The 16,026-nt window shown below is 42.8% G+C and overlaps 4 protein-coding genes across 6 annotated transcripts; 2 read left to right on the forward strand and 2 right to left on the reverse strand.

Moving 5' to 3' along the window:
* Positions 1-240: 240 nt before the first annotated feature.
* Positions 241-1,330, reverse strand: BCIN_16g01690 (hypothetical protein). 2 transcript variants are annotated; one of them, XM_024697918.1, is made up of 4 exons: positions 1,034-1,330; positions 805-951; positions 566-750; positions 241-516 (listed from the first exon to the last, which is right to left on the reverse strand). In XM_024697918.1, exons 2-4 carry the CDS (start codon positions 833-835, stop codon positions 511-513), a joined length of 222 nt encoding a protein of 73 aa, XP_024553735.1. In that variant the 5' UTR covers positions 836-951; positions 1,034-1,330; the 3' UTR covers positions 241-510. The 2 variants fall into 2 exon arrangements, with proteins under 2 accessions (XP_024553735.1, XP_024553736.1); XM_024697919.1 differs by having other exon boundaries at positions 566-951.
* Positions 1,331-2,931: 1,601 nt separating this feature from the next.
* BCIN_16g01700 (hypothetical protein) lies at positions 2,932-4,053 on the forward strand. The gene has a single exon (XM_001546467.2). It carries the CDS (start codon positions 3,185-3,187, stop codon positions 3,587-3,589), a length of 405 nt encoding a protein of 134 aa, XP_001546517.1. The 5' UTR covers positions 2,932-3,184; the 3' UTR covers positions 3,590-4,053.
* A 2,255-nt stretch (positions 4,054-6,308) lies between these two features.
* On the forward strand, positions 6,309-7,934 carry BCIN_16g01710 (hypothetical protein). Of its 2 annotated transcripts, XM_024697920.1 has the most exons (3): positions 6,309-6,884; positions 6,945-7,040; positions 7,100-7,934. In XM_024697920.1, the coding sequence occupies exons 1-3, from the start codon at positions 6,680-6,682 to the stop codon at positions 7,516-7,518; spliced, it is 720 nt and encodes a 239-aa protein (XP_024553737.1). In that variant the 5' UTR covers positions 6,309-6,679; the 3' UTR covers positions 7,519-7,934. The 2 variants fall into 2 exon arrangements, with proteins under 2 accessions (XP_024553737.1, XP_024553738.1); XM_024697921.1 differs by having other exon boundaries at positions 6,945-7,934.
* Positions 7,935-11,925: 3,991 nt separating this feature from the next.
* On the reverse strand, positions 11,926-15,921 carry BCIN_16g01720 (hypothetical protein). Its single transcript, XM_024697922.1, has 5 exons — positions 15,647-15,921; positions 15,499-15,608; positions 15,059-15,447; positions 14,729-15,002; positions 11,926-14,676 (listed from the first exon to the last, which is right to left on the reverse strand). Exons 1-5 carry the CDS (start codon positions 15,697-15,699, stop codon positions 12,473-12,475), a joined length of 3,030 nt encoding a protein of 1,009 aa, XP_024553739.1. The 5' UTR covers positions 15,700-15,921; the 3' UTR covers positions 11,926-12,472.
* Positions 15,922-16,026: the final 105 nt, after the last annotated feature.

The following is a 16,026-nucleotide window of genomic DNA, read 5'->3' on the forward strand; positions in this document are numbered from 1 at the left end:
TCGGGTCGCTGCAAAGCATGTGATTCGTGGAGAGAGTATGGGAGCGGGTAAAAATATCCACCCTGGAGATATTACGCAGTAAATTGATAGATGAACGAATTCGACAAACAAGCAAAACTATGAGGGTCTTGACTAGTTTTTACCAAGTCATATGCGTGGAATATTCGCAGGACTAGCCAATGGATAATAGATTGAGCAGATACATATGCTCTCTAGAACTCCAAAGATGCCACGCTACCCTGCGAAACTAAAAAAAATACAACCATCATTACAAAGCCAGAGGTAAGCAAAAGCACGATTAACTGTACAATTCATGAGAGGAAAAGTGTGCGTATGTGATGCAACACATACGATAAGTGCATAATGTACGCGGAGATATTCCTGTTTTGGAGAAAGCCTGCATGTCCAGCCGCGACATGCAGCTCTTTTGAATGAAACCGTATCGCACTTCCAGCACTATTGTCCGCAATCATAAAGAGATCTAGTAAATCACAAGTCTTCCTTATATCTTCATGACTAGAGGACCAATCAGTCAACTGTTCAAAATACTTTCAGCTGTACTTGCCCCCTGCTGTGATTGTAGTAAAAGTTCCGTCTTTCTCTGATTGGGCTGCAAGCTACTTTGTTCCCGCAGAATGAACTTCTGAGAATTCCCGGCGCTTGATAGTCGCTCGTAACTCGCTAATAAAGAGTGATCAAGATGCAAGTATGCACAATGAAGTAGCAATACACCTTCTGTATTTAATTCACCTGGCCGCACTTGTGTAAGCCACCTGCTGAACACCTGATATTTGCTTATCTTACACCGAATAAAACCCAGAAAAGAGTCAATCATCTTGAATCATGTCATACCGAAGAGAAGCTGGGCTGGTTTGGCACTGCAATCTATAGCAGGACAATGTCCTAGTGGCCGAAGACAAAGAGTACCCTCGGAAAGAAATGGCACGAAGTCTATGTTGATGCTGAACATTAGCACTCACAAAAGTTATTTGACGGTTGGATTACCCCTTTAATGACGTTAGTAATCACTTACCAACATGTTGGGACGAGGAAGTCGTATCCCATTGCAGTTATCTACCCGTTATGAGTTTTCGAGGATACACTTCGGGTACAAAATATATTGAATTGGCGTGTTGGTGGCGTTTATTGAAGTTGGAAAATGTGGAGTGGTTCTAAGTGAAAGTTGTCTCTTCCCCAGTCCAGTGCCTGCATAGATCCACGAAGCATTGCGGCAAGGCTCTGGCCAATTTTAACCAGACTCACCTCAGAGATCTCTAAGAATGAAATTCTGGGACTCCATAAGATTAACTCATTTTGGGAGTTTACAATCAACGATGAGTACTAAGGGGTATGGAATCGTATAATCCAGTCGGGAAAGAGCTGATGGATATGATAGATCACCCATAGTCCAGTGGCCAGGTTGTAAGTTTTGATACAACCACGAAAGTCTCATTGCTGCCAATGAATTTTGAGTAGGTAAACAAAGTGTGGCTTCATTTTATTTCCGGGTATCCGAGAACTCGTGCCTATACAGTCTGCGCCATGGTCATGGCCACAAAAATACTTAAAATTTTGTGCCTTTAATACTTTAGCTTCGTACATGATTGATTATCTTCAAACGCCCGAACTCCCAACATTCCATATCTCTGGAATGAAGGGAACCAACTTCGTGAATATGCCTGTGCCTGCTGATGCCAGCCTCCTCTTTCATGGATTGTCAAGTGCTTTCAGAATCTAGACCTGAAGTTTGGTGTCTGCTCCTTACGATTGCATCTCAGTCAGATGTCATTCAAGTTTGATACTTATGTCAAAACCTCGAGATTCTGTCGTTGTCAGCGAACTCGCGGTAGTTTACTGGATTTGGACTATTCATAGCAATGTCAAATTAATTATCTTGGGAAGGATTTATGTCGGTCGTTTCATGATCAATTTCACCATTACACACCTTCCGTATTCAGTACCTATTCAAAATTTGTTTCATGTCCTGTTTGTCTTGGCTATTTTAATCAGATACCACCCAAGGCTCACGTAAATATAATTAAATCCTTTCTGCTTGGAAATCTGACCACGTCATCACGAGAATTTGGATTGGATGTCACGTTATTCGCGCGAAATAGCTAAATTTAGATAGCGTAAACTTTCGGAGGATTGATGGACCCACAGATTCTATGCATGTCATTAGTTTTAGTGAAATTAGTTACATCCATCCCCGGAAACATTAAGGTTTTCATGCGGATCTCAAGAAGACGCAATATACTCCGATCGGTCGGTCAGTTCATGAACTTCCCCTACGCTTCCCCAAACATTATTCTACACTGATATCGTTACATTTTGTGCTACTTAAAGCTGTGTAGAGAGTGTATAAGGCTTGCACATTAATGTCTGAAAATTAGAGATTACATCGGGATTTAGTGACTACCAAGTTAAGTAGTGTTGTATTCCCAGTTTGAGGGAGCAAATAGCCATAAACGGTTTAGAAATTCAACTAAAGGGGTTAGATTTCCCGATGGAGACTAATAAAACATTTAATTAATTTAGATCGCCATAACTTGGGACCTAAATTTGTGACTATCAAAAGCTTGACTCTAGTGTTATATAGATCTGCCATTATTTATATCAGTATAGTAAGATTCAGAAATTTAGGGTTCAAAATAATCGATGTAGTGGTGAACTACAGTGAATTGTCATCATGAAGCGTAACATGAAAGGGAATAATTAAGGGTTTGAAAAGAGCCACCTTAGCAGTTCGGTAATATTCTTAGGGCTTCGTGCTGCCATTTTGTACAAGATAAATGATTCTTGTCTTGAAAACTTACTTTGGGCTCAGCATGAAGGAATAATGACCGTTAAACATAAATCCTAGATAATTTTGTTTCGTGCTCTTACAATCCTTTCGGTGCTACATTGAGTAAAGAAAGTCAATCCTTCGCTGAAGAAAGCCTCATCCACAAAGCAACGTCAGGAAACGGGTTTGAACACCAGAATAGAAGGAAGAACAGAAGATAAAATATATAAACCCATTACATACCTTCAGAGATACATCATTCTCATCATCGCATCAACATCAACTTTCAAGTACATACTTCTCAAAACATACTCACAGCACACGGCTCCTCGTTGTCTTCACACTTTCATTAAAACCATTTTTTTTTTAAAAAAAAACAAAACACCTTCCTCAGTCAAAATGAAGTTCACAATCACTGCTATCACCGCCGTCATCATGGCATTCGCTCCCCTCATCTCCGCTGCTCCTGCTCCAGTATCGGCAAACGAGCCCGAGCTCGTCCGTCGCTCAAACTCAGGCGACTTGACCTACTATGCTGTAGGTCTTGGTGCCTGTGGCGTGACCAATTCCGACTCCGAATTGGTCGTTGCCATGTCAGCAGGACTTATGGGAACCCAGTCCAACGGCAACCCCAACTGCGGAAAAAAGATCAAGATCAGCCATGGCGGAAAGTCCGTCACTGTTAAGGTTGTTGATAAGTGCATGGGCTGCGCTACATACGACTTGGATTTGAGCCCTGCCGCATTCAAGGCTCTTGCTCCAGAGTCTGCTGGACGCATCAAGGGAACCTGGTCTTTCGTTTAGATTGACAGACATTCGGAAATCGGCAGGGCTGCATCAAAATATTGATATGCCGTGGAGTTTATCCCTGCTGGACCATGGCTAGTAGTGGGTCGGTGGTGTTTGTACGTGGGGGCGGATGAGAAGTTGTGATTCCGGTGGAGATTTTTGCAGCATCTCATATGGTAGATCGTTTTATTTTCGTTGGATTCTTGAGAGAGGTTTTGCATTCTGGGGTTCGGATATCGTGAGGAGAAATGGTTATCTGGTGTTGTATCTATAAAAATACTGGTGGAAAGAGAATATTTCGTAGAGGTAAATTGAATTTGTCCTGCGGCATGAAATCAAGGGTTTGATTCCATTCATTTCGTGATGGTGACCTTGAACTTTTCCATTGTGGCGTGAATGTCTAGGCTCCAGCGATGCATAAGAAATCCGAACAGGTAACTTCAACTGCACAGCAATGTCTTTGACCCAGGAACTTATCACCAATATTGAACCAAAATGACAAGAAGGTGCGATAATTTATTGATGCAGGAACGGAAAATCCGTGTTCAAAATTGAGATACACAGGCTGACGTTTTGGAATCTCGGTTATTAAGCTGATGAAGGGGCTTGATTGGTGAACCACTATTTCGGGCCCGGAAAGCCTGAATACACTTCCGGGGTTGGACAGAATACAATTTCGGGGCTGGCTGGAAAACTATAGCAAATCCTCGCTATAGGGATAAGACCATCTATTTCTTTTTCATCGACCTCTTCAATTGGATAATTTTGACATAACACCATAACGATTACAGCTAATTGAATATCTGACTGCATCCCAGTCAAAATCTGACCTTGCAGTCCTGATTTATGCAAATATGGATAATTTGAAGAACAAAAACGTCTGGAAATCAAATTTCTTCAAGATGAGCCTTATAGCCGATCCTTGATGCGGGGTTTTGCTTTATGGGGTGGAACCTCTGCACCTAGAACATAATCTCGCAAGGCCTGGTGGGCCCTTAATCTTGAGACATGTTTTTCTAGCGAGCGAGACATAATATTGTGATCCCGAAAATATATTGGTGTAAAGAACCAAGGATCTCAGATCGCGATGAGTTTGGGGACACTCGGGGCAACTCTAACCTTGATCGGCAAAAATCAACCTAACTCGGAACTTCCGGTACGTTCTTGGAATCTTGAGCAGATAACCTTCAAGCACTTTTTACAGATCTACAGAATAACTTTCCGCTTGTGGGCATCAATGCAGTACCATCACTATCACTGCAGCTCCCATGTCAAAATAATCATGGTTAGGGCTCACACCGTGTTCTATTACTTGTGGCCTTTTGCAACTTCAAAGATGGTGTTGTCATCCTTTTTTTTCTTCGGACGAAGTGATAGGTAGACTTCCGAGACCCTGGAATGCGCCTTACACCAAGTAGTTTGAACTTCTCGAGACAACCTAACCTCTAAAATCTTCCATCGATTTCGGTGTGGCCCCTGGTCACAATCGCATTCCGATCTATGACTAGAATCACGATTAGTTCGCACAATCGGAACCCGAGAAGTACTACAACACTTGACTAAAGACCGCTCGTGCTTACGCACCCATCACTCAGGCTTGAAGATTCTAGTGGCCGTCATTAGTTGCATAGTCCAACAGGGCGCTCTGCAAATAAACTGATTCGCGAGGCGCTCCGCCACAAATCTAAATCCTAATTGTGGACTCGACTGGGTTTCCTCTCAATGCAACGCTATCGTGTCGATGATATTTTACATCTGAGAGTTAAACCTTGCAGATGCCCTTTAAGTGATACCCTTATTCAGTATCTATACTAAATAGATCACTCGATTTAGCGACTGGCATGCGTTGAAATACAATTTCAAGCATTTCTTCTTCCCATGGAACTCTCGCGACCCTTTTGCCATCGATTCACGCTCAAAGATGCGGGCTCACACTATCTTTTGGTGGATAAAGTCATATCCCAAAGGCTTCTTTCATAATAGAAGTTTGTGTGTAATTTTCTGCGCGTGGTAGTAAACAAAAGTCGTGTGTTACTTTCGACAGGCATTTCTTTTTTTCTTTTGGAAAGATACACAGGTAGCACCTCATTTCTTGGGAATGAAGGGATTAACCCCAAGGGACCGGGACTTGCACTGCATAAGTGAGCTAGATGAATCATACAGATTTCTATAGCGGGCAAACCAAAAAAGTAGAACTTACTCTTTCCCATTCCACGTTGCATGTATTCGAGGCGCGAACCGGCCTGTATCCTGGGGTTGCATTGACAGCAATGGATGTCCATCAACATCTTTGATTGCATTCCGCCCAGCCTTAAGATTAAAACTTCCATAATACTTAATAAGAACCGGGTTTGAAGCGCCGGACTCTGAACAGTATTATGTCTAGAGGCGGTGAGGATCAATTGATGCATATAGATTTGCCTGGTTTGCCTCGTTCCAACATTGACCTGCGACGAAACCTGCTTCTCTGGATCTGAATCGCCTTTTTACTCAACTACAGATGACGATAAATATTGTCAGGTCAGTTCCAGACTTTAGACAGGGTTTAATTCCGCAGAATTCACGGATATTTGGCTTACACCCAGGGTTCGAGGCTCTTTACCGCATCTGAATGTCACAACGCGTAAATCGATCTAATTCTGCCGAAGATTATGGATATTATGGGAACTATTGGCTTGCCTGGTTTATCTCCGAGAACAATTACTTCAAAGATTCTTACTGACTGCATTACTAAGAGATTGTTATTCGGGAAGTTGCAGCAGGTCAAAGGCTTTGACAATGCTTGATCCGATCAGTCTGGTTGCACAAGTTATGGGTTTGTTAGTTTTGTGACGTGGCACCCCGAAGTTTTATTAATTCTTAAGTCGGTTGATTTCTTTACTGGTTTGAGCCATGCATTGCAGTCCATCCAACTATGGACGCCTGAAGTTATAAGACGAAACGACTTGGATTAGTAAATTGCTACATCCGGCCAGAGGCATCGGTAACTAGCCGATGTCTAACTACTTACTTCATGGGCAGTCCGCCTTAAGTTACGTTTTTCCGGCAATGCTCCATCCCCCCATACTTTCTTCATCCAGAGCCTTGGATCTTCTGCAATAAAATATGGCTCAAAATCGTCCACAGTTTCACTGCGGATACTTTGGTTGCAACAAGACCTTTACGCGTCGCACAGGTGCTCGTCGTCACGAAACAACCGTTCATGGGGATAAAAAGTACTGTTGCAATGAACCGGACTGCAATTATCGTGGTGGGAAACGGCGACACGATTTCAAAAAGCACATGCAAAACAAGCATCCTGGATATGATGGTATGTAGTCACAAATGGAAGGTGAAAATGATAGAATCTTAGCTTATGACTTTTGCAAAGAACACTTGTTTGTTCCAGAAGACTTCAGCAACCTGCAAGGCAGTCATTCTCTAGTTGCAGATTGCTCTCGAAGCCCAGAGGTCGGGCATTCCCAAAGTGGGTTGTCTCCAACTAGAATTTAATCTTTAATAATAATCCTAATCAATCGTGTCAAGTTCCTGAAGATTCTACCTCAGTGCCTCCACCAACAAATACCAGATCGAATCCAAGGTACATTCCTATCGACGCCCACGAAGTCCTCTCAGCTCCTTCGATGGCACCATTGACGTCAGCTAGCGTACAACAGCCTCATGCCAATACGATTAGCCGGAATATTATTTCTCTACGACCTCCCGATACGAGCGTATTTCAGGTTGTCAACCTACCACGTCCCGAATTCGAACCATTACCAATGACGACTGCGGCGATTGGAAGTATTTGGAGTCAAGTTGATCCATTAACAATGTGTGGTCCGGATTCGGACCTCAATGATATGGCGGGCACAGGTGTCGGGAACGAGTATGCGACTTTTGAAGATGGATATGATTTGAACCGATATGGACAGCCAGGAAACGACCTTTATCCCAGATGGTGATATTCAAATGTTCACTTCTATCATAGATGCTTTAGGCATCTATTGGAAAAGGGGCCTGAGTGAATTCGTGGCTGTGCTTGAAGACAGATATTTTCTGGCAGTTATTTTCATTAGTGTCACTTCAAATGAGATCAATACGATAGACTTATTCCTCGGGGTATGCAAGTTATAAAGCTTACATTTATTGGATTTCCGCATTAAAGAGAAAGGGCTATGGGGTTTCCTCATTGTGCGAGAGAAGCTATAACACTTGAGATTATAACCCAAATCCTCTTCATTTGAATCGGATGAGGAGATTACATTGTCCTTTGTCGTTAGCCTCCAGTCTCAATACCCCGCAGCTGCTGCTTTGACAGTTGCACATTATTAGTAGATTCGCTTTGCCTCATGCATAGCACAAAAATTATACATCAGCACAGGTCACAGCGTCGTAGAACACTATACTGCCCACAATGCCCTGATCAGTCTCGTTGAAAAAAAATTCCAATATGAAGGTGTGAGATATAATTTCATCAGTTGTGGTCCCAATTGATAAAGCATGCACGCATCATAGCGCCATGCTATGCAACGTGATAAGAGCTAAAGAAAATTCAAGTTAGTATGCAAACACTTTCCAACGCGTTATCACAGGTTTGCATAGAGGGATAAAAAGCACGGGGAATATCTTTAGACAAGCCTAATTAGCATTTAAAGCCAGGCTCTTTCTTCACCGACTGTTATGCAGGGGTAATGAAGCTTACCCAACGAATGATGCGCATTGATTCAAACATCCTAGCGAATATGTAATCCAAATCACGAAAAACTGGAATATTGAACTCACCGCTGTTACCCATTAGAGTGTAAATATCATTCGATGGCCAAGTTGTGCCCGTCGAATGGGCATCTGCGGCCGGAATAGAACCAACTACTATAACATCCTAAGAATATTAAACAATCGAAAATATACACAATTCAGTCTTCAGAGTCCAAGCGGAATCCGTCATGGGACCCGTCATATAATTCACAATATTCCAAATGCACACAGTATTATACCATGTATTAAAGCTGATATGATAGGCGGACAAGCAAAATAGCGCTTGACGAACATGATCTGACTACGAATTTATCCGACCGTTATTTTATTTCACAACCCTAGTCTACGCACAGTCCTTGTTGAATTCCAACACTAACCGATATCAGAAATTTCCATCTTCGGCCCACCCCAGATTCTCGGCCAATTCCATGGCCGAATTCGGAACGAGCCTCGTAATCATTCGGCATCCAAAATACAAGAATGAATGCCACGAGTATCAAAGTCTAGATTAAACTTACGACTTTTTCATCTAGTAATGTGGGTTGCATCGTACTACCAGCGAATTGGAACGCCTAAGGGCCATAGCCATTCCTAACTTCTATGCTGTCAGATGGTCAGACTGTCAAACCTGCAGAATCAGATAGATGGGTCCATCAAAATTGCTTATATTGGAAAAGTAGCGTCACACTCAAACAAGGAAGCAAGCAGCCCTATCTTCTGAGGTGCACAAGCTTCGAGACGCTCAAGCCCCTCCCCCTTTCAGCAGCTCGCTTAGTAGCCCCGGGAATGAGCCGTAAGCTGTGCCAAGGTGGGAAAACGCCTCGTGTGTACCATTGAATTGGACCCGATAAGGGCCAAGATGGCTCTTAGAAGTTAGACAGTATCCTCAGTTTAATGCACTGCGGACTCTCAATGCAGGGTGGATTCCTGGAATCATTTAACGGTAGCAGTTGGCCGTCTTTAATAACACACATGCAGATCCTCAAGCATCTCCCATTTCTGGGTGTCTGATCACTAATGTTGTAGGATTAAACTGAGACTTAGCGATGATCTGATGCCAAATCCATCTTTTGTGCCGACACCGAGACATTGTGACAAACTACAACCGGTACAATGTCATCCGATGTTTTGATTCTAGACCTCTGTACCCACTGCTTATGACCCCCTTAATCGACATAAGCGGATATTTGGCTGTGTGGGACGCGCACGGTATGAACACGTGGTCAGTTTGCCGGTAGGGAGAAGTGAACTCATAACTCAAAGACCCCCACGAATTGACCCCCACAACAAAGTCGTAACACTGAGGAACTTCCATAGTAGGATAATATGCTGTCATAAGTCACCATAGTTCAGTTCAAGGTGTGAAAGGATATTCCACCAGGTGCTGGAATATGAGTACTGAACTGAAGCTAAACCGAGGATACAGACTCTCATGGGAGACATCGCATCTAGTCAAGAGCCTGTGGCGCCATTTGGGGAAATCAATGCACCTCAAACTTTAACAATTGCAGTAATCGCATTATATAAACATCCGAATCTTACGACGCAAACATATCATGGGGCCTAGAAAAGGTGCGTGCGGTGCCTCGTATATGCAAATCCCCGCAAGGGAGGGACCTTCAACGAAGGAGCTGAACTATAAACAGAATACTGAAGTCACTTCATGAAACTCATACCAAACAATTATAAATGCTAGATTAGTAATAGTCTATCCATAAGTCATCAATTGCTCTAAGCTCTCTGTGGACTATTTTAAGAAGTCCTTATAAACTTACAAATGTTTCATCTTCATATCAGTAAGAGTCAATGCCTCTAGTTGAACATCCCAACCTGTAACAGCCAATCTCATAAAGAAGAGCCCCAATTCTCCCTCTGCATCTTCAAAGAAGACCCAGGCCTAGAAAAACAACAATATGCATTGATCAACTTCCCACTTTTCTACACTATCAGCCATCTAGACTACTTCACCCATTGACAGTGGCGTTGGTCGGCAGTTGTTGAGCAGTACCGGGGTGCCATGCTACTATATCATTTCGGAGTATTCTCCGGGCTGGTCGTAGCTTCTTTGGGGGGGGGAGGCATCGCACACCAATCAATCCGCCTCGAAAGACATCCGACGTTACCGTCAATATAATGGGACTCTACCCCATAATTATATGGGACTCCAGATTCGACTCATACAACAGGATCGGCGATTGAGTATAGTTTCAATATTACCAGCAAGCATAAATATGGTAATGATCTCTCATTCCAAGAGATAATAACCGGTAGAACATGCCATCCCGTCACACACCCTGCTATCTCACTGTCTCACCCCAACCACCTCGCACGGATTGATACCTAGTACCGAATGGATATCACGGACATTGCCCATCTAGGTTTCCATATTTCGAGCCTAGGCCTGCCTAGACTTTTTGACAACAACGAGATTGATGATGAAGCATCTCGAGTTGATCACAGACCTTCAATCATAGAGGGAGGCAACTACCCAATTCAACAATAACAAATTCATAGTATTATTCTTTGTCCTACTTTGATTCTCTCCATCAAGGTAAATTACTCCGCACCTAAAGATTAAAAGACAACTTACTCTTATGTCCCTTAGTCATTAGAATAGTAAATAACATATTCTGTATACGCTCTAATATATATATACCATATCACGTATTTCAATATATATCATTGAATTCTATATCACCAGAATTATTCGGTTTAAGATTGAATATCAAATGCCACCGGAAAGATGCGGAAATACAGAAATACTGAAATTCTGTAAATTCTCAAAGGTTTCAGTTATATTCCTTTCGAAATCAAAAGATGATAAATTCCAATAGAAATAACTTTAATATTTCTACTTGAAAATTAACTTATCGAATTCTAGTATTCTAGTGTACTAACGGTATTATATGGTACGATAATATAGCTTATAGATTCTCTAACAGGAGGCTAGGACTCTAAATTTCATGACGAGAAGAAAGACTCTATGGTTACAGGTTTCAATCTATATTAAAATCATGAATTCTATAGTATAAAGGTAGATTATATAATCGTAGAGAATAGAATTTATAGGATCTATCTTCCTACAACATGATCTATCACAGAATCTATCATATAATCTAAGGGGTACAAGAGTAAAACAAGTATAAATATTCATAAAGTACGAGAGTAATTTACCACAGTTTATAACGATTAGAATCTGGTAATCTGAGATTAAAATCTATAATATAATTCCAGAAGCATGAGAGAGAATAGGTTCTACTCACTCCAGACTAATTCTACAAATACACTACAACTTTCTCTTTCTCTTTCTCTTTCTCTTTCTCTTTCTCTTTCTCTTTCTCTTTCTCTTTCTCTTTCTCTTTCTCTTTCTCTTTCTCTTTCTCTTTCTCTTTCTCTTTCTCTTTCTCTTTCTCTTTCTCTTTCTCTTTCTCTTTCTCTTCCCTCTTCCCTCCTAACCTCACGATTCCTCTCTCTCAAATATAGACTAGAATCTAAAACCTGATCATTTGAATTCAAAAAACCTATAATAAAATCCCAAGGGCACGAAAGTAAAACAGATCAATACCTCTACTCTATTATCTTTAACATCTTTAATATCGCGAAAGTAAATTCATTGATATAAATTCTAATAATACAATATTCACTTCTATAGGTATCTCCCAATACATACATACCCAAGATCATCAGCTAATAGAATAGATACAATAGATACAGTTTGATATCTCATATAACTTGAAAAGACGGCCGATTCGCACTCATGTACCAATCACAGATCCCACATCACACATCGCCCATCACAAATCAAACACCTCAACATTTATTCATTAATATCATTATTTTTCCACTATTTCATCGCCGACTAGCTCAATTCGCTCGATTCATGTATTTTATGATCCAGTTCATCGACCCAAAAGTGGAGTGCGGGGTATAACTGAAGCTAACTATTCCACACAACTCATACTTGCGCAACTGCAAAATGCAGACAGACTAGCTTGATTCAAATCGTCGTTTGTATCATTGATGGAGTTATGATTTCGATGTGATTACCAGCCGAGAAATCGTTATGCGCCAATTATGTTCATGCTGAGTAATCATCGAATCTCAAACTTCTGTTCAAATGTGGTACGGCACAATGAGATACCAAGCCACAAAGAGAGTTAATTAGGCCCACCTCGAACTCTCCCTTTCTGCCTCTAACCTAGCAATTCTCGCCTCGTCGGTGTCATCTCCACCGTCTCTATTTGCTACACCGCCTCGTTTGCCCCTCTTCCTTACCTTCTTCCCACTATCATCAATGTCATCACGACTCCTCTTTCTACCGGTGCCAAAAGCGCTTGTTAGACCTGCAATACGCTGTGCTTCTTTCAGTAACCTTTCTCTATTACGTGCTTCTCGCTCCAAGGTATGTGGGTCAACATCTTCTCTTTTCTTCTCTGTGCGTTCTTTTTCTTGGTCGCGGGAGGTTGTACTATTCCGCTCCGAATCTCTACGAGAACTGCGAGATTCAGCGTGATGATTTGAACGATCCTTCTCACGTTTACGATCACGGTCCCGCTGCCCACCTTTCGGTCCGGTCGGAATATGTAAGGGCAAATCAATGTCTTTGGAGGATCTATTGCGAGAGCTTGCTCCTTTAATTTCGATACCATTAAGTCCATTGGAAACGAGTGACGATTTTCTGGACGCATGACTCGGTTCAGTAGGAGTTTGAAGGGGAGTGTCGCCTTTTACCCTCTCCTCTGCATCACGAGATGCATGCCGACTTTGTCTATGACGATGTTCCCTTTCACGGTCACGTTCGCTACGTTCGCGCTCTCGACTTCTAGAACGTTCATCACGGTGAGAACGATGACTGGAACGATGCTTATGAGACGAAGACCTATGTTTGTCATCATCTCTTTCTCTATCACGATATTTGTCGCGATCACGACGGCTGCTTCGATGACTCGATCTCTTTGACTCTTGTGGTGAGGCTGATCTCGATCTGTCTTCGTCATCTCTTCTCCTATCATCTTCATTCTTTTTCTCGGGCTTAGAATCTTTTGCATTACGTGAGGAATCTGCTTCATTCTCGAGTTGACGACGTCTACGCTCTTCTCGTCTCTTTTCTCGTCGTCGCTCACTTTCTTCCTCATCTTCAGAGCGAGATCGAGAAGCGGATCTATGTCTGCGTCTATGACGTCGTTCTCTACTTCTGTCTCTCTTACGATCCTTAGATTTAGACCTTGATCTTGATCTTTCTTTCTCCTTCTGTTCTGAGGGAGACCTAGTTCGCCCTCTATCTTGTGTGGCAGATTCTGGCGCTACACTAACACCACTAATACTACCTCGCGCACTAGCGCCAGCTTTACCTGCAATGGAAAAGCTGTGAGTTCTTATATGGGGAAGGGCTGCTTTTGGTCCCTCGCGCATAGCTTTCGGTCCAGTGGGTGCGTTGATAGGTATGTCAACAGGCTTCACAAACGGAGGTTGCATGGCAGTGAAACTCCCACCACGACCACCACGTGATTGTGAAAATCCACCTCTCGGGTGGCCAAAATAGCGCATACTTGGATCTACAGGGGGCATAGCATTGAAACCATCTCCAATCATGGGCATCGGTGCAAAAGCGGCAGATTCATTTGCCTCCAGTGATTGTATGGGTTGTGGGGCAAAGTCATCATTCCCAAATCCCGAAGAGACATCTTGAGCGGTATCTTCTGGATCTACTTGGTGTTCTTTGGCGCCCTTAGTCGCAGAAAATTCGGCATTTTGAGAGTCAATGCTACCAGCACTGCCTTCTGCTTCGTTCTTAGGAGTATCTTGGCGTAATTCTCTGCCAAACTCATCGACTTTAGGCGCGCTTCCAGATTCATTATCTTCCTTCAGATTTGCAGAAATTGGATCATTTTCATTATATGATTCAGAAGACTGCTGACCTTGGCCAAAGAGCTGCTGTGAGTTATGGGAGTGATCGTTAAAACCATGTCCATAACCACCCCGATTTTGTTGCCAGCCACCTCTGCCTCTACCTCGTCCACGGCCTTGGAATTGGGAATAACTGTTTTGAGGGTCATTGTACTGATTTGCGCGTCCATAATTACCTTGGTTATATCCTGCAGAATTTTGTGGAAAACCAGAATTATTTGTTCCATAATCACCAGGGCCCATGCCAGCAGCATTTGGATGATTGAAATTATCTGGTCCGACATTCCATGATTGTTGGGGATTCCACCCATTATTGAAACCAGCATTTACACCACCATCGAAATTTCCCATGCCCATACCCATGTTCATGCCATTCATGCCCATGCCTGCCCCACCAAAGCCACCATTCATCATCATATTTTGCATCGTCATTGGATCCATATTCATCCCTGGCATTCCTACAACAGTAGTTAGTCTTCCATTCGCTATATAGTTTGTCATTAAACATACCCATCATGGGAAAATTCCCGAAACTTCCTGGAGCCATCCCGTTCTGCATCGCCATCATCATCTGCATAGGATTGAAGTCGCCGGAAAAGCCCATGCCAGGAAAGCCACCAGAAGAAGATTGGTCAAACCCGAAACCACTTCCAAAAGCCGCAGTCTGAGCTGTTCCATCTTGGCCCTCCTTCTCTGTAGTGTCATTTTCCTCGCCCTTGTCGCCGTCAACTGATGCATCTACCTGCTTGACATCCTCATCAGACTCCTGTCCAGGCGCAATTTCCTAATCAGTATTAGTTTCTATAAGTTCCAATTATGATTGTAAAGCTGTAGTCATACCTCAATTGAGGGCTGTGGAACATCATGCCCCTCTGATTGTGCTTCCTCCAATGCGCCAGCTTCTGCCGATGCGATATCATTCTCCGCAGCTTTAGCAGACTCGGCATCTGTCTGTACTTCGTTGGCAGATGCAGTGTCTTCCTGTATGTTTGGAGTGCCATCAACAGGTCCGGCTAAATTGCTCGGCTCTGTTGGAGTTGGTAGAGCCTCTGCAGGCGTAGCTGGTGGCGTTTCTTTATTTTGCTTAGCTGCGGCATCAAGGCGCTTCTTTTCCTCTGTTCTCAAAAAGACTTTGATCGTGGTTCGTAATGATTTGTGGGGTTTGCAATCCTCCGAAGCCACTGGCGTATGTTCGCAGACTGGACAGGAGGAAGGAAGAGTAGAATGACCTTTGACATGTTAGCCATTGACACTTTTCAATGCGCAAATGGTGAGCTTACAAGTCTCGCAGATAGCCTGGTCACAACAAGGCAAACGAAAGGCATTGATGGCTAACTTGCTACATATGGCGCATCGCAACTTTATTGGAATCTCATCTTGAGATAGAGAGCTGTAGCAGTGTGAGCCATTTTCAACTTATACTGCAACTTTTGAAAAGCATACCTGATGATTTCAGCCTGAGCTGCCGTGGGCGCAGACATCTTGATCTTCCTAACCCGAATTCAAAGATTGAAAGATGTGTATGTACTGATTAATGCTGGTTCGTTGCGAACCAGATATTGAGGTAGGAAAGAAAGGGTAAAAGAGTGGACAGCTCTCTATTTGCATGAATGCAAAAAAAGTCATACAAAGAGGCTCATGGTATTAATGAAGATGTTGAGTTTGACAATGGTCGCGTTTGCGATTGCGACGAGGCAGATGTCAAGTTTTTAGCTTGCTTGCCATACATAAATTGATTGCAAAGTGGTCGGCAATTAAACTTTTTAGTTCCGATCTGCTGGGAGCACAGTCACGTGACTCTGCGCTTG

This window comes from Botrytis cinerea, chromosome 16 (genome assembly GCF_000143535.2).
Source record: "Botrytis cinerea B05.10 chromosome 16, complete sequence".
Taxonomy (NCBI): Eukaryota; Fungi; Ascomycota; class Leotiomycetes; order Helotiales; family Sclerotiniaceae; genus Botrytis; species Botrytis cinerea.